This window comes from Cariama cristata, unplaced genomic scaffold (assembly GCF_000690535.1).
Source record: "Cariama cristata isolate BGI_N322 unplaced genomic scaffold, ASM69053v1 scaffold13776, whole genome shotgun sequence".
In the NCBI taxonomy this organism is placed as follows: Eukaryota; Metazoa; Chordata; class Aves; order Cariamiformes; family Cariamidae; genus Cariama; species Cariama cristata.
Genome location: NW_009622773.1, coordinates 65,982 through 84,395, shown reverse-complemented (window position 1 = coordinate 84,395; position 18,414 = coordinate 65,982). Strand labels below are relative to the sequence as shown.

At 36.9% G+C, this 18,414-nt stretch overlaps 1 protein-coding gene across 3 annotated transcripts in view; it reads left to right on the top strand.

Moving 5' to 3' along the window:
* The first annotated feature begins 3,650 nt into the window (after positions 1–3,650).
* Positions 3,651–18,414, top strand: part of REV1 (REV1, polymerase (DNA directed)) — a 49,520-nt gene continuing 34,756 nt past the window's right edge. For 2 of the 3 annotated variants that reach the window (XM_009702480.1, XM_009702479.1), the window contains exons 1-6: positions 3,651–3,713; positions 4,521–4,653; positions 6,353–6,521; positions 12,680–12,829; positions 14,958–15,664; positions 17,531–17,638. In XM_009702480.1, coding sequence (XP_009700782.1) covers positions 3,657–3,713; positions 4,521–4,653; positions 6,353–6,521; positions 12,680–12,829; positions 14,958–15,664; positions 17,531–17,638 — 1,324 coding nt within the window. In that variant the 5' untranslated portion in view covers positions 3,651–3,656. The remainder of the gene's footprint in view (positions 3,714–4,520; positions 4,654–6,352; positions 6,522–12,679; positions 12,830–14,957; positions 15,665–17,530; positions 17,639–18,414) is intronic. The other variant, XM_009702478.1, reaches the window with a different exon arrangement.

Below are 18,414 nucleotides of genomic sequence, written 5' to 3'. Positions count from 1 at the left end.
TTCCTATAGAGGGAGCATTGTATCATCGTTGCATTCCTTTTTTCATGAACCAGTGAGCATATTTCAAATCTTGCTTAACTTTTCCTCTGATTTAATATATCCTGTGCAAGATGTCTCTCACACTCATTGTTCCTTAGGTTTCAGCAAGGCGGCTGTAGAGGTTATCTTCATTCTCAAGGAAATAGTCGCACTGTAAGCACGACTCTTTAGCAGTGGGGATTCTCCTTAGTCCGGAAACATTGGTTCATCAGTCAGTTCCTGGAACTACAAAGGGAGAATTTAGTCTCCCAGGTTTTCATATCAGCATTAAGAAAATAATCCACGACTCTCAAGACTTGAGCCAGAGCATCTAGTAATCACTGCAGTACCATGTTCCTAACTCTTGTGTGTTTAGAATTTAAGTGGACTGACTGAGTCAAAAATCACATCTGCCAAGGAAATGGTAAATCGTTATCAGATGTGTAAGTAGGCATTACAGCCTAGCTTCTCTAGTTTTGCAGGCTCTAGGAAGACAGCTTTTGAGCAGTTGATACGTTGTGTTTTTAACACGCTAAGCTAAAGTAGTTTTGTTTTTCTGATTTCTAGTTTTAATCAAACTAGGCATATGCCCGTGATTCTGATTTTGGTTGGCCCCACTGGTTGTGGTGTTCTGATCTAATGGCTTTTAGACTAGAGATCTTTTTTCTTCCTCATCTCCCAGTGTCCTGAATAAAAATTACATGTGTTTCAAGGTTTCAGAAGAGCTTGCCCTCATGAAGGCAGTTCTTCAGTTTAATAGGCAATAGATATTTTAGGTTAAGCAAGAGGTTGTCTGTATAGGAGCCACACTACCTACCTATCAAACCCCATCTTCTCAGGAACTCCGTAGTTGGAATAAAGAACATCTTTGTTAGACTAATGTGGTGGTGACTTATAGTGGGCATTTCATACAGTCTTCAAGGTTCTTTGTTTTTTTTTCAGAGTAACAGCTTCTTTTCATACGAGTTTTTCTTAGGGATAGACTTAGGGAACAGCCCAGAGTGGAAGGGACCTCGAAAAACTAGTCCAACCTTTCATAGGTAGTGAAGCCTAGATGAGATTATCTAGCACCCTGTCCAATTGCAGCTTGAAAACCTCCAGTGATGAGGACTCTACCGTGTCCCTGGGGAGGTTGTTCCAGTGATTGATTGTTCTAGTAAAAAATTTCTTTCTTATGTCAAGATGAAACCTCTCCTGCTGGAACTTGTGCCCGTTGCCTCTTGTCCTCTCCATGTGGCTCCTTGTGAAGAGACGGCTTCTGTCCTTTTTGTAGCCACCTTTTAAGATTTTGTCATCCTTATTAAAGGGGAAAGCGTAATCAATAGTTAAAATTGTGGTGTCTCTTATGAGCTCATACATTGATACCTATAGTATCTAAAAGCACTAGATGACATTTGCATGAATGTGGTTTTTTCTTGACATTGCACTTTTCTGTTTTCTCCAAGAACTTCTTAGGCAGAAGTGATAGATTTGAATTACAGTTGACTTCTGCTGATGGAAAAATACAAATTTTCCATATGAAAGAAACCATCTAGCCATTTCCAGTATGTACTGTCCTCTACAGGAAAAAAAGTCAGTTTTGTATTTCATGTGGTCATCTAGCTCATCTCCTCTCATTTTTCTCACTGCCTCTTATGAGTTCTGTGGTATCTATTAGATATAATCCAAACCACTAAAAATTAATTTCAGAAAGCCCGATGTCTTGGAATTGGTCTCTGGGTAAAAAATGCAGGTATCTAGAGAGAAAATACAAGATACTGAGGAGGAGTTGCTTTGTTTGGGTTGTTGGTGTAGAGCTCATCTCCTTGACATGTGATTAATCTTCATAATTATATACATATGTGTAGGTTATGTATCACATTACAGCAACTATAAGGAGTATAGACCCAGGTGCATCATGATCTTCCTGTGCTTGCAGAGGTCCTGAAACATACAACTGAAGCTTGTCTTTTCGAGGTAGTTATACCTGCTTTGACTATAATTCTATGGTTACCTAATTTGGCATATTTACAGTATTCCATGAAAAAGATCGTATTTATGAAATCTTCCCTGCAGCTGTGTCTCGTTCTGCAGTCAAACGTGCCTGCAATCCAGGGCGGTTTAACTGGATTTCAGAGTATGCCTGCTTGGTAGCTCTAGAACAGAAGGGATTTAAGAGACAAAAGCTAAAATTCAACTTTCAGCCAGTATCAGAGGAAACAAAATTTTAATGTCACAAATGAGGCAGACTCCAGAAGAGTGCAGTAGAAGGCCTGGATAGGAGAATGACCAAAATGTGTTATTATCTCCATCCAGAGCTGTATGTGCTTTCTGGTAGGCTGGAGACTGAGTGAAGTTTCTGTCCTCCGTTACTGGATGATGCTAGAGCAGATAGATCACTGGACTGATTCTCTGGATAGTCCAGGGAATAGGTATCTTCTCGAAAGCAGACAAGGATGAAAAAAACCAGTTGGCGTCATTCTGTGTATTAACTGTTGTTTTGTGCATTTTTATGGAGGATAAAGAAATATAAATTAAATATTGAATAAAATAAAGATGCTTGTCTTAGATCTTCTTTTCGTTTCAGAGTCCTGTCCTCACACTCTACGAGCTGATAGCCCGGAAAGACAAGGGAACTGGTTAGATTGTTTAGGGAACTGGTTAGATTAGAAAGTAAGAGAGGTAATAGCAGGCAGTGGCCTCATGATCTTACTACATCATTAATCAATATTTTAAAATCTGTGTTGCAACAGCTATAGTTAATGTGAATCACTTGGGTGCAGTGAACGGTTGGCCGCAGTCCAAAACGTTTCTTTTTCTCTCTACCGGTTCTGTTCTAGCCAGCTAATAGCTCATCTGGGGACACTGCTGTGTACAGCTCATGGTCCAGGGATAAGTGTCTTGCATAAAGGAAAGCTGCAATTTGGCTGGTTGGGTATATTTATTTATTTATCGCTAAGCAACACAAACAGGCAAACATACCAAAAACCCAGAGAAACAAATCACAAACCTAGCTATAGATCATACTAGATCATTTAAACAACTGGCTTTTCATGGACCATACGATGGCCTTTGGTTTTTTTACTTTTATGTGATGCATTGCATTGGAGCAACAAGTGTTCGGACCCTTTATGATTAGCTGTAAATCCATTGGTGAAATTAATCCAGTCTCTAGTACCAGGAGGTGTTTGCCTGCATCCCACCAGGTAGATAGTATCAAATAGGAAATAAAAGATTGTTCCTGACTTGGGCAATATTTTGCATGAACGGTAGCAATTGTATTTAAGAACCTTTTGTTATTCCTTTTTTTATAGGAGATGTATGGTGAACAGGAAGAATTTAATAAATCATAATGGAAACTGAGCATTGTAATGAGTTCTTTGTATTCTGGATGAATAGAGCAAAATGTGCATGTGTGCTTTTTGATAGGTAGCAGGAGCTGCAGTATGCATTACTACAAAACTGAGGAACTAGGTTTTTATGCAATTTTTCATTTCTACGTTAACTGTGTAACTCCTATACTTCAGTGAAGCCTGTTGAAAAATGTAATCTGTGTGGTAATCTGTAGATGGCCTGTAATGCATCATTGAAATGCCACTGATGATATTACTAAACATTTAATTGATCAAGCATTGTTCTTCCTATGCAGAAGCTTCAGTATGAGGCGGGGTGGATGGCGGAAACGGGCTGGCGATGGCGATGGCTGGGGAATATGGGTATGTTCAAAACCAAGTCTCTTTTTTTTTTTTTTTTTTTTGAAAGAGGTAAATGGCACTGTGGTTAAAAAGGGTTTACATTTTTGTTATATATGCTGAAAGTATGCTGTAAATCAAACCCTGTTTACTTCACTTGAAAACTCATTATTAAGTTCAAAAGAAATTCTTAAAATTACCAGGTTTTGAAGTCTTTGTTCACAATAATCCACTAAATTGCATTATTAATAAGTGCAGACCCTTGAATGGTTTTAAATCACCATTTAAAAACTAAACTGAATAATTTTAAAACTATTTATGGTTGTGTCCACCACATTCTATATAGCTGGACAAACAATAACTGAGGCACCTAATTTACATAAATATTTATGATCCCACTCTCTCATGTATATTTAAGAACTGAAAAATACATGGAGCTTAATATTCTCTACATTGTTTTTTTAGGAAATGAGCCTCCAATTTAGCATCCAAACTTGCATCATTCCCTTTTTTTTTTCCCCTCTTTATTCTCTAAGAATTTGTATATAGATAGAATCTTTGTCTTATAGAATAAGATAAAAGAAGTATAAAATAAATCGTACCATGTTGGCAACAAGATGCAATTATCTTGTAGATAAGAATTTACGGTGGAGGATTTGCTATTTGTCATTTGGAAAAAGAATATATCTTTTGTATGTCAACCAAAATCAATTTGAAGTAATGCTTCTTACCTTTCCTGTCGTATACTTGACCAGTTTCCTGTCTGTAAACATTAGAAAATAAAACTAGCATCATGGGTTTTGTTTTGTTTTGTTTTAACTTAAAAACTAGGGTGGATACATGTCGGCAAAAGTTAAGAAATTGGAGGATCAATTCCGGTCAGATTCAGCCATACAGCACCAGAGGGATGGAAATTCATCAAGTATCTTTAGGGGAGTCGCCATCTATGTCAATGGCTTTACAGGTGAAGCTTTTATTTTATTAAGGATCTATTCTGTTTTGTTGTAGTGTCTGTTTACCATCCTAACTGGAGTAAAGAACAATAAAATACATGAGTTTGCAGCTAAGTAAATACATAACAATTACTGTATATATTTTGTATATTATGTTCCTTTGTATTTCATGAGTAAAGTTTTCAATATAAAATCAGATTTATGTTCTGAATGTAAATACTATTTTACTAAATCATTTACATGAATGGTCACTGGTAGAAATAGGAGTAAATTTTTCCACCTCTCTGTGATCTCATTATTTGAAATGAAACCTTTAACTTCCTCCATACTCTGACATATATTAAATTTTTAATTTTCCAAACTATTGATGGTTGCATTGGACTCGGAGTGTATGCATTAAATTTATGTTTGTGTGGATATGTTGGGATTTTCTTGCTCAGAGTGGTGTAATGCTTGAGACAGTGAACCCATTAATAGCGGAAGAAGGAAGAGAAAAAGTAAGACATATATATGCATTGTCTGCGATGGACTCGTAGTGCATGTTAACTGGAGTAAGATTTTTAATCTGCCATACTTACTTTCATATTTCTCCTGGGTTCTGTAAAGCAGCTTAATAACCTTTTTGAAACTTCCCAGAAGCCTTTTTCAGGGACCTATGCCAGGAATGTTGTGACTATTTCCTAACTGATGCGTACAGCTTCTATGATACGAAGCAGTGCTGGTTTGAGCACAGGGCTCAAACGGACTGAAAAATGTTAAGGTGGACATGTTAAACTTTTAATACATCTGAATCAGTTATTTAATACAGGCAGTTTCTTTAGTGAAAATCTAGCATTTGCATATTCTTCAAAGTACTAGTTCCTAAATAGAGCTCTGCAAGATGGTTGGCCAAAAGGCTGGAGTAGGAAAGATAACACTCGGAGAAAATGTGTGCTATTTTTATTTAAAAGTTAGAGGTATAATCAAGTGTTAGAAATATTTTGAGAGTTGACAGCAGGCCACTGGAAGGAATTGTAACTGTATTCTTTAAAAACTTTTTCTTCCTTCCTGTATTAACCCATTGCAAAGGTTTTCCAAAAGCTAAAACTTTTTTCCTTTTTTTCCCCCACTTCTGCTTGCAAAATAAGTACTCTTTTTTAACATGATTGAGGGGATAAGAAGAGATGTTAGTTTTTAAGGTATTCTCTGTTCTCTGTAACAATTCAAGAATAACCTGCTAGGGGAAGAATGAGTTAACTGATTCAGTAAATCAGAAATTGTATAGTTGGAGTTCTATGCTGTTGCTAAGCCTTTTTGATATTAATTCTTTTCTGTTACTTCTGAGTATAAACTACTGTCCCAAACTCTGGTGAAAAGATAAGTGAGTTAATCTAATTTTGTGTCATGTTGTTGTAAAATGTTTTTTTTTAATGTAGTTCAGCATTAAATCTACTTCAGTATTTTCCCCCCCTCCACCATGCATGTTGTGGAAAGATCCTCCATAACAGGTAGAATGTTTACATTTCTAATCAGTCTCTTCAGAAACACTTTTCTACATTTCTTCAGAAATGCTTTTCTGATTTGGTCTATGAAGAACTTGTAAGGCTTTTCAGGGGAAAAACAATGGTTTGCACTCTTTCTGATCATGGCATCATGTTCCTCAATTACAGTTGTTTTTCTTGCTGTATTTGCTGACACAAAACAGGAATATTTCTGGTTTTAATTTTATAGATCCCTCAGCTGATGAATTAAGAAGGCTAATGATGTTGCATGGAGGCCAATACCATGTGTATTATTCCAGATCAAAAACAACTCACATCATTGCCACAAATCTTCCAAATGCCAAAATAAAAGAATTGAAAGGAGAAAAAGTAGTTCGACCAGAATGGATCATGGAAAGGTAAGTTTAGGTCTACTGCTTGTGGAGATTTCTCATTTTGGGAAAAAAAAAGAAGAAAAATCTGGAAAAACAGCATCATAGAAGATGGCATTTTGAGATTATGGTTTAGTTTAAAATAAATCTATCCTTGCAACAGCTGAGTAAAAATACCACTGTTACATTGAAGATAGGCTTCTTAGTGATTGTTCCGTAAGAATCTTCACTAAGAACATTCAGAAAGTCTCAGGCATATCAGGAAACTGAATATTAGCCTGTTCATTCCATTTAATATCCAGACAATTGACCAACTTTCGTCTCAGTATGTTTAAATAAGTACCAGTTTTTTAACCTCTTGCCTTGTGCATTGCATAAGTTTCATTTTACTTGTAAATAAAGGAGAATGTCCATTGAAAATCATTCTCATAATTTGGAATTAATTCATCTAAACATTTATTGTGTTGTGACTTTGTAACAAAACAAAAACAAAATTAAAAAAAAACCCACAAGTTTTATTTACAAAGAGTTTATGTTCTTTGGTTCCTCCATGCACTGGAGCATATAGGATCAACTAAAGTTGTCCTCAGGTCCTGGAAAAAGATGATGGCCAGGCTCAGAGCAGTTAATCTGGCTTGCATCTGTTGTCTTCTATCTGAGGAACCCATGGGAAATAGAACTGGCAGGAATATGTTCTGCAAATCATTCTGTCAGCATCCTGCTGTTCTTAAGTAGCCTCTTTCCTAGATGACCAGCAGAAACAGGCAAGGAACTGTTCTGTATACATACCTGTAAAATCCTGTTTGCAGTTCCTATTTTCAGTTTGCTGATTTTTCAGTCCTTTGGATTCAGCTGTTTCAAATCATGTATCTTTAAGGTAAATTTTTTAAACTTTAGTCAGAAATGATAGGTTCCTCAGTTTGAAAAAGACTTTAGGTACATTTTTTGAACAGTTTTAGGGCCTCACCCATGAGTTTAAGGACTTGGAAAACTGGTGGTAGCTGTGTTTTTATTTGAAAGATGTGGGTTTTTTCATTGATGCCATTAAAGCTCACTTCGATTTTAACCAAGCTGGAAAAATCAATTTATGTGCATTCAGTAGAGACTTGCTAGAACCTAAGGTATGAAATCTAAAATTTTCCTTATGATGTCTTGTGTTCAGGTTCTGCATCTCTGGAAGGCTGTAGTGTAGAATTAAGTCAGAAGAACTGAGTATGGACAGATACATGGGGTTGGGCACAAGGAGACAGGGAACTCACTGTCTCAGTAGAACAGGTTCATGTCAGAATTTGGATAACAACTAACTTCACAACAACCCCTCATTTTTTCCCTTCTCTCAACAGTATTGAAGAACACTCATTGGTTAAATACTCTGTTTCTGTATATGGAATACTAAATGATGTTCTCCTCAGTAGATCAGTTGGTGAAAATCAGTGCAGTGGATGTAGAGGTTCCAAATTTGTTGAATATTCATGTGTACATCATGTTAGTGCAATATGATGGGTTTGAGTTTTTTTAGTTCGGTTAAGAATCAACCCTAAAATGTTACTGTCACAAATTACTGGTAAAGCAGTGTTGTTAGATCTTCAGTCTTGTCATCCAAGGTTGCAAAATGAAAAGGTTGTTTGTCTGTGAAGCTTTGATTTATTTCTTTGTGTGCACACATTATGATCTGGTCCTTAATTACATGATCACCTGCCATCTCTTTTCACTATGGTACCTGCCACGTTCTCTTCACAGAAAAGATTTAAGTGCAGGTTGCAAATTGCTCATTCAGTGACTTGGTTTTTTGCTTCTTGTCTCTCTAACCCTGTTCCTTACTTACTGTATGTGACTCAAATTCTTTGCTGATAATGGAATGAATAATTAATTCCTGTCTTTTATTGGTGCTAATCACTATAGCATCTGTATGCTTTCCAAAGATAAATGAACTTACCGTGGCACTTATTACAATGGCTATTATTTTCATTTCTTGTTTGAGAGCCACCAAAAAGACATTAAGGTAAAACACCAAAAATGTCAATAATTTGGAACATGCCATGTGAACTAGGTAAAATTATGTAAGGTAAGATTTTTCAGAGTTACTTATACAAGGTAAGGCATATATTGAAGTTTATTGCTGCATTAAAAGCTTTGCATATTCTGAACTGCAAACAATCTGAACTATGGTCTAAAACCAGACTCATAAACCTGTTGTTAAATGCAAGTAGCTGTAGAATTTTGGTTTAATTATCATCAGATAGAGATCCTGTGGTAATAGTAGTTGCAAAGTCCAGTATTGCAGAGTAATGTGTGGTTGCTTTAGTGACAAAATAATTCTTTCTGCACTCCCCTTGTTGCGTGGTTTTGCTACCTCTCCATTTCTGCAACAAATGAATGAAGAGACTTGCAGGCAGACCTCCTCTCTAGATCTTTCTTACTTTATTTGAAAAATACACAACACAATTATGCAGCTAGGAAAAGTTGTTGAGAAATGTCCAGTGGAAGCCAAATTAAGGTGATCTGAACTTTCCAATTTGAATGTTCTTTTAAGAAACATTCTTCGACATTTACAGTAAAATTGCTTTTCAGAGATTGAGGATAACTAACCACTAAAACAAGCTACGAGTAGAACTTGGGGATTCCTTATTTTGGTTTTCAGATTGAATGAATGTTTTTCTTAAAAATCTGTGTTAATCTAACAGAAATATGAAGAAAATAGTTTAAAATAATTTCCCAAGGAAAAAAAAAAAATCAGTCCGATATATCATCCTTTTCCTGATGAGGATTCAGAATGTAAAATATTTGAATAGATAAAAGCTACCAATCTTAAAACAGTACAGCTTTCATAAGAGATGCCACATTAATGCAGTAACATTTTTTGGAAACTAGCAAAGCGTTGAAGGGGAAGGTGATGGCTTTTATAGCTATATCAGAAGCAAATGGAGCAGGCCTGCTGTTGAATGGTAGGGCAACCTCATGACAAAGGATATGGAAAAAGCTGAGGTGCTCAATACTGCCTTTTCTTCACTGTTTAGCGGCAAGGTCTACTTTTGTGCCTTGAAGACCTGTAAGCCTAGTGGCAGAGTTTGGAGTAAAAAAATGCTACCGGAGGTATAGGAGGTGTAAATTATGGTTCACTTAAGGAAACATGACATACACAACCCTACTGTACCAGATAGAAGTCATCCAAGGGAGCTGAAGAATCTGGCTGATACCAATGCTACACCACTCTCTTTCATCTTTGAAGATTTGTGGCAATCAGGTGAGATTTTCCAGAAGACTGGATAAAAGGCAGATGTCATGCCTGTCTTCAGAAAGGGAAAGAAGAAGGATCCAGGGAACTGAACTGTGATCAGCTTCACCACAATCACTGAAGGCAATGAAAGACATCTCCCTGGAAGCTCTATCTAGGGTGGCAATCTTGCCTGATCAGCCTGGTTGTCTTCTGCAGTGAGATGACTAGATGACGGGAGAGCAGTACATATCTTTTGCTTTGACTACAGTAGAGTTTATGACACAACCCCTCATCACATTCTTTTAGTCAAATTGAGGACATATGGATTGTGTAGTGAGCTGCTAGCTGGGTGAAGAACTGTCTCAACTGCCTGGCTCAGACAGTAGTGGTCAACAGTTCAGAGTCAAGCTAGCAAATGGTTACAAGTGGCATTTCTGAAGGGTCAGTATTGGAGTGGATGCAGTTTAATGTCTTCATTAACAATGGACATTGGTGATGGAGTGGAAAGTACCTTCAGCAAGTTTGTGCATGACAGCAAATAGAAGGCAACAGTTGACCTACTGGACAGCAAGGCTGCTCTTTGGAGAGTCTCAACAAACTGGAGGAATGGGATGACAGAGACTTCATGAAATTCAACAAAGTCAAATGCAAAGTCTTGCATATGGGACAGAATTAACTCCATGTAACCAGACAGGATAGGGACTCACCGGCTAGGACACGCCCTTGGAGGGAAGGACTTGAGGGTCCTGCTGGACTACACGTTGGCCGTGGAGCAGCAGTTGTGCACTTGTGGAGATAAAGGCTAACAGCATACTGGGTTGCATTAGCAAGACCATAGCCAGCAGACCAGGGGAAGTGATTTTTCCAGTCTGGATCAGTTCTGTGTCTGATCTTGGGCTTCTCAGTACAAGAAAGATACTGACAAACTGGAGTGAGTTCAGAGGAGAACCACCAGTGTGAAAAGGGGCCTGGAACATGTGATATGGGGACAAGAGGCTGAGCAAGCTCGTTTTGTTCTACTTGGAGAGAAGACTAGGAGGGGATCTAATTGTCTTTTGTTACCTACATGGAGGTTACAGGGAGTGTGGGGCCAGATTTTTCTTCAAGATACGCAGCAAGAGGACAAGAGGCAATAGTCGCAAGTTGCAGCAAAGAAAATTTTGACTGAGTATAAGGAAAATATTTTTCACAGTGAAAGAGTAAACAGTGGAACAGGTACCTAGAGAGGTTGTGGAATCTCTGTCCTTGGAGATCAGCACTGGGCAACCTGATGTAACTGCTTTGGGCAGTGTTTGGACTAGAGGACCTCCAGAGGTCCCTTCCAACCTAATTTTTTTAGTGATTTTGAATTCTGTGATCCAGGGAGTGTGGAATGGGGAGAGATGTTGAATGATGCATCTAAAACAGGATTCCTATTTCTGCGTTTTAATACAGTTTGGAAAATACCCAAACTAACTATGTATTGATCTAGTAATGCAGCTACTCCAGTAGCGAAAATCTTAGCATGAACAAGTTCTTAAATAAATGTGGGTTTTTATCATCTTGAAATTGCAGTAATGATTTTGAAATATTACCTGGGTGGTTATGCACCCAGGTTCACATGGTAATACGAGAAACAGTCTACCCAGGTGTTGTAAAAGCTTAGTTGCTACATCACCACTGTCTGTACAAGAAAGCTTTGGAACTCTACCATGTGTATTGTTAACTCTGTTTGGCAATGTTTAATGTAAATGATGTTCCTTTATGAATGCTATATATTCACATATCAAACTATTTAATTGTTATATTTTAGGTATATTTTTACTGTCCTGTTCCCATAGAAATCTTACCAGGTCTCTATGTAGATGGCTAACTAGTTTTAATTTCTCAAATTGGGAAACGCAATCTCCCATTATATTCTTCTGTAATTGCAGCAAGAAAGCTCCTAAGGGCTCTTGTTCCCCTGTCCAGATCCCTTGACAGCAGTACAGATTTGAGCTAGTTATAAAGCTCATCTCCAAGAGAAAGCATTCAGGTGTTAAAGAACAGAAAAACAATATCTGTCACTGAGCTAAATTCTCTTTAAAAATTTGAATCCAATTGTATCTTCAAAACTGAAAGCTAATATGAAACTTCTTTGGTATGAGAGAGGTTCCTTTGCTGTAAGACGTTTCAGCATCTCTGACCCAGTGTTCAATATGAAGAGTAGTATACGAAGAAGTGGTGAAGTATAGGCTGTTATCTCTACTGCCAGCAACAGGTGTTGGGGTGGAGAGATGAAATCATGCTGTGGTGTATTTTTGAGAGGATTTCACTTCAAAGTCCATGACTTCCCTAAGGAATTTAGCAGTTCTTGAAGTACAATTGCAGTTTCAGTGCAGGAAGAAAAATAAGAGAGAGATACAGTGGAACACATAGGACAGAACTGGAATGATTATGGTAGATATTTATGGAAGGTCTATTTGGAAATTATACTTCTGTCTAGCTTTCTTCAGTGAATTTTCTCACAAGAAGGGGTAATTATCTTTTTGGAATGGAAAAAATACTTCCTCTTTAATAGTGAACCACATGCTAGCTGACCTCCTTTGCACTGTTCCAAGCTCAAGAGCTCGGTCAGCGTTGTTGAGTTAGAATAACCTGGACAACTCACCGGGGTTTTTTTGACTGGGCATTGTTTATTTTCTTTTTGAAATGAAGTATTTGGAGCTTGTGTCTGTCAGTTGGAGAAGAGGAATGGATGTAGACAACTGACCAACACAACTGTGCAAATACCTTTTGTGGTACCAGTCACAATATCACAAATTACTTTTCAGTTCAATCCAGTTAGTACTGGGAAAGGGGTTATGGAAGGGATTGCAAGTACATATTGCAGAACAGCAAAATGTAATGACCAAAATAATAGTTTATTGTATGAGGTACTTTTTAGCATAGAAGGTTGGGGTTTTTTAAATGTCTTAAGTAGTAACCTGTTCCTTCTTTCTTGTTTCAGCATTAAAGCTGGACGTCTCCTCTCGCACATTCCATATCAGCTTTACACCAAGCAGTCAAGTGTTCAAAAAGGTCTCAACTTTAATAGCATATGCAAACCTGAAGATGCCATGCCAGGTCCAAGCAATATAGCTAAAGATGTCAACAGGGTGTAAGTGTTTCTGATCTTGTAATGCAGATACTAATCATTCACCCATAATGGGTTTGCATTTATAACCATATAGCATTTTTAAAATTCATTTCAGCTTTTTAAGAGGGAAGATCTGAGGCACTGAAATTTAAAAATAAGGTATAGCTGTATAAATAGTTGGGGACAGAACTCCAGTTATCTTGACTCCAAGCCTTGTCTCTAGTCTTTGGACCACACTTTGCTTGATAGCATGGCCTAGGAGTCCTAGGATCTAGCATATCTGAATGGAAGCAACAGGCATACATTAAAGGATTCTGACTCCTGACACTGAAAAGTAGGTCTTTATTTCAAAACAAAAAGCTGGTATGATTTGATTAGTTTTGCTAAAGGTGCCTAGGAACAAATGTAAATGCATACTAGTTGTTAAGTTCTTTCTTTAGCTTCTTTTGAAAAAAAAAGTGACAGCATACCTTATGTATGCTAACACCAAGGTTTAAGTCACGCTTGAGAGAGAAGATGGATTAAAAAATCCAATTACAATATAAAAATTTCTCCTAAAAGACATTGAGAAGGGATTAAAACAGAAAGCACCAGTGAAACTTTTAACTGGCAGAGGAATTGGAATTTGGAAAGAAACCTTCTGCTTGAACAGACTGCTCTTTCATGAGGGTCATGCATCTTTTTCAGAAGCACATGTTTGTTGTTTAGAGTCAAGAATCATAAAATTATAGAATGGTTGATGCTGGAAGAAACCTCTCGAGGTCATCTGTCCAACACTACTACTCATACAGGGCCAAGGATACCATACAAGATACTATACTTTCTGATTTATAATGGTGATCTGTGGTGTTCCACAGTCCGATGATTTATTTAAAAGCCAGTTCTGCATAATGCTGAGGAGACTTTACAACATGAGTGGGATTTGTCTATATTTAGGAAAGATGAAACTGGTGCCACAAAATGAATATCCTGAACAGTATTTCTTACCCATATTTTGAAAGAGTGATACAATCACCATCACCTCTTATTATTGTATTTTTAATGCTTTTTAAATGAGAAGACTATTCAGACTTCCAAAAATACCAATTCAGTCTGAAAAGCATGAATTTAAAAGCCTGCTCTGTCCATTAATACTAAATATGTACCACTGGATATACCACGTTCAACCATGCAACTCCTCAAAAATACTATGTTTAATATAATTTATGACTGTGATAATTGTAACCAAATTGTTGTCATAGTTAGTTAGCTTTCTGGTTTCACTGTTACACTGGATAGCTAATTATTTCCCACCTTTTTTTTGTGTACTTAAATTGCTCGCTTTGGGAGTTTGGAGTCTTGGTTGTTTTTTCTTCAGCAGATCAAGAGTATGTGCAACTCTTGAAGGCTTTGGTTTTAATTCCACTTAGGGTTTGCTAGAGTAATTTTTTTAATGGAAGCTTCACCAGAGTAAATGGAAATTGCCAGTGCACTTGTGGCAGCATACTTTGTTTTATATGCTTAAAAGATGAAAAGTGATTTGTTTAGGTTTTTGTCAAAAGCCAAGACTATGTTTGATTTATAGAGCTTGAACAGATTTTTCCTTGAGAGAAGATAAAATAAATCTAACACATTAATCTAAAATATTTTTCTAAAAAATAGAAGTCTTTTATGTATCCCCTCTTTTTTCTTTTTTTTTTGTTTGTTTGTACCCAGATAAGGAAAATCACATCTCTTAATAAAAAGATAACTCCTTCTCATGGTTTACATATTCCTGCACCATTCATGCTGTCCATGGTAGTAGAGTTCTTTTAGCAAATAAATAATTACGTAATTCGATTGGAGACTGCTGGTCAAATTAAAGGCCTTGGAAATAGCTTTTCTAACGTGAGCATGATTTTGGTTACTCCTGTGTGAACTCCTGTGTGAACTCCTGGTAGTGCTGCATTAATGATACACCAAATCTGTGAAATCTTTTGTACAGTAGTACAATATTTTGTGACATTGAGAAGACATGGCTCAGAGTTGAGATAATTGTCTTAAGAATGGAAAAACTGCTCAAGTGTATACTGATAATAATTAGGAAGATAAATACTTAGCACTTGAAATGACCTGTAAATGTGCCTTTTTTTATAAAAGATACGGTATTAAATAATCATATCTGTTTCAGAAATCATATTAAAAAGTGTGAGATGGAAAATGAGATCACACCCAATGGAATAAGTAGCTGGAATGAAGAAGAGGAAGAAGAAAGTGATGATTTTGGATTTATGGAGCTGGAGCAGATCCTTCCTGGATGGAAACAAAATGGGATTCAGTCTCACAAGGACAGCACTGCCATTTTTAATGGACACACACACACTTCTACCAGTGCCTTAAAGACACAGGATGGCTTGGTGCCCTCCAGCAACGGTGTTGCAAGTAGGTTCTCTCCAGGCCCCGTGCAGGATGAGGGGAAGACTGAAAAAGGCATGGTTGACTTTAGAGACTGCACAACGCAGCAGTTGCAGCAAAGCCACAAAAATACAGACTTTTCGTGGAATCCACATAGGACTATGAGTAACTCATCCTCATCTTTGCACAGTAATGCTAAAATAAATGGTGCTCACCACTCCACTGTTCAGGGGCCTTCAAGCACAAAAAGCACTTCTGTACCTACTGCTAACAAGGCAGCTTCCTTACCTGTGTCCAAACCTTCAGATTGTAGTTTTATTTCTGACTTTTATTCACGTTCAAGACTGCATCATATATCAACGTGGAAGTGTGAATTGACAGAGTTTGTCAACAGCCTGCAGAGAAATAACAGCGGTGTCTTTCCAGGAAGGGAAAAATTAAAAAAATGGAAAGCAGGCAGGTCTGCACTTAAAACTGACACAGGTAGATACTTGTTTAAGAAGGTTTATGCTGAGAAGGTGCCTTATATCTTTGTACATTAACTGAGACTAAGTAGATTAGTATTCAATATTCACATTGCAGTCAGGCTATCTGGAGAAGCTTGGTGACTTTGATGCACAGAAAACTAAAAGGATCCAACTGCTTTTGGTTTTGTTTGTTTGGGTTTTTTTAACTTAAAATGTGACTTAATGTGATACTCTGGTCTATATTCAGTTCCTCTTTGTAGAAATGATATTCCTGACTTTACCAAGATAATGTAGATTGATCAAGGGGAAAAAAATACTATATATCTCTCTCTACATACACAAGTCTGTAGTTGCTGTGTGAAAATCTAAAGGGAAAAAACAGAACAAAAAACCTTGCTGCTTATAGTTCAGTGTGAAAATTTAAAAGTTGAGTAACATTTGGAAGTGAACTAAAACCTAGTTGGTTTTTTTTGTTAGTAAGAGTTTTGTATACCTCTGGGTCTGTTTAAATGGGTAGCAGTGTCGTATGAGGCTTCTGAACCTGGCTTGTGACAGAAATGTTTTATGTCATTACATCAAGGGCCAAAATGAAAATATATGTGTAATTCATGAGAGGCAAAGTGTTACAAGTATAGATAAAGTATTTTGCATCTTTAGAATCTCTCACTTACAGTCTTACTCAATTAAAAGGCTAGCTCTGTACCATCAAAGAGATTCTGACTGTTGTGCTGTAAAAATATTCACTTGTAATCATATGAAAATACGCTTGACGATAAATTACCACATCCTAAAAAATTATTGTTAGATAAATAAATTTAACTGATTTTATGTTTGTGCTGGGACACCGCAGTTATAAAACGTGTTAGCTTACAAACTACCTTAATGTGTCTTCTTTTCCATCAAAATATGGTATAAGCTAATATATTTCTATTTTCTCTTTGATTTGGCCTAGAGTATTCAAATAGTTAATGACTCTTTCAGTTGACAGTAGCAGCTTCTTAAGCATTAAGTTGATCACTTGATTTGTAAATGTGCCCTTTATAAGACAGTCCTTATTTTTCAAAGAATGAGTTCCAATGGTAAATTATTAAAAACAGGAAAACATTTTCCTGATTGCTCAGTAATTAACTCAGCTGTTAAGCAGAACAATTCTTTCGATGTATTGAAGTATTTTTTTCACCATTACACTTTATGCATTGTTCAAATTAAGACTTTTATTAATTTTGTTTTGTTTTGTTAGACAGAGCCCTCTCTGGCAGGTCAGCAACATAGACATGCAGACTTGAACTTCTAGAATACTGGACACAACTATTTCTATTGCTGTAGGCAGTTTTTCAGTCTGGAGCTATCTCGCTTGTCTTTCCTGAATGTTTGCGTGAGTGTAGGTACAGCAATGACAAAATCCAGTCTCATGGGAGGTTTAAAACTAGTTCTGGTGTGTTTCATGAAGAATTAATGGAAGCTCTTAGTGCAGCTAAACTTTTTTTTTTTATCTTTGGGGACAGTCTTCTGATAGATGAACAAAATGGAATAAAGTTCTCTGTTCCAGATTCAGTGTTGACATGGTGAAATTAAGATCCAGTTCCCACAACGTGCTTTAATCTTCTTCGGTTGGAGGAACTTGATAGGTAGAAGGTGTTAATTATGAGAAAATAAAATAGAAACTTTAAGTTGAGGCATTGTTCAGGCTGTTTCTGTACTGTTTATGTTTGCTTTTCTCTGAGAATTTTGTGAATGTAAATATCTTCTTGGTGAGAAGAAGCAAAAATCTTTCTAATTTAAGGTGGTAAAAATTTTGTAATAGTCCTTGATGACTACTGTGAGTAGTACCGAAGTGTATAAATTAGGGTTCAAGTTTTCTGTTGGTGTATCTTCATACTAGGTAATGTGTCTGTTGCGAGCTCAGCCAAGCCGCAGAGCTGTATAATGCACGTGGATATGGATTGCTTCTTTGTGTCTGTGGCTATCCGAAATAGACCAGATCTCAAAGGTCAGTATTTAATTCTACACCTTACAATTTACTCAGTTAAGCCTTTAAAACAAAACCAATCTTGCACACTTACAAAACGAATTTTGCATGTTAATCTTTTCTTCTGGCGTCTTTGATAGTCAGACCATGCAACTTTCATATTCCTGCTTACTTTCTTATAATACAAAAGCAAGTGGAAGAGACAACTGGAATTCTCCTCGTTGTCTCCTTTCAGTATCTAAAGTAAGAAGAGAGAAGTAAAATCTGGAGTAACCATTCTCTATAACATTGCACATATTTTATTGAGACTTAAATCTACCATATTAGAAATCAGAGATCAAATTCTAGTTGTACCAAAAGTGGGGTTTGGTCACTCTCTGTTAAAAAAAAAACAAAAAAGAATGTGATATCCTAATAATTTTACTGCAGTAATGTAAGGAGCTTTGTTTAACTAGAAAAGTGGAAAGATCAAGGCTGAGAATTAATTGTCTCGTTGCCTGATGCATCTTTTTCAGGGGAAATTTGCTTTTCCCTCACTTTTCTATCTAAGCTTTTACACATGAAGTATTATAAGAGCTGGAGGATGAACGGTTCAGTGGCATTTAGAAGTCTGAGTTGTGTGATCATTCTTAGGACATAGGAAGAGTTAGTGGAGCTCCTTTGCAAGTTTTGGTGGGTTTTTTTTTTACAAGTATACCATTCAGAAATGGAGCTGCTAGTTGTTCTGTGCAAACACTGGTGATGCACAAGTCTGAAGACTTGGTGCAGTTGTGACCGTCTGACACCCAGCTGTTGTA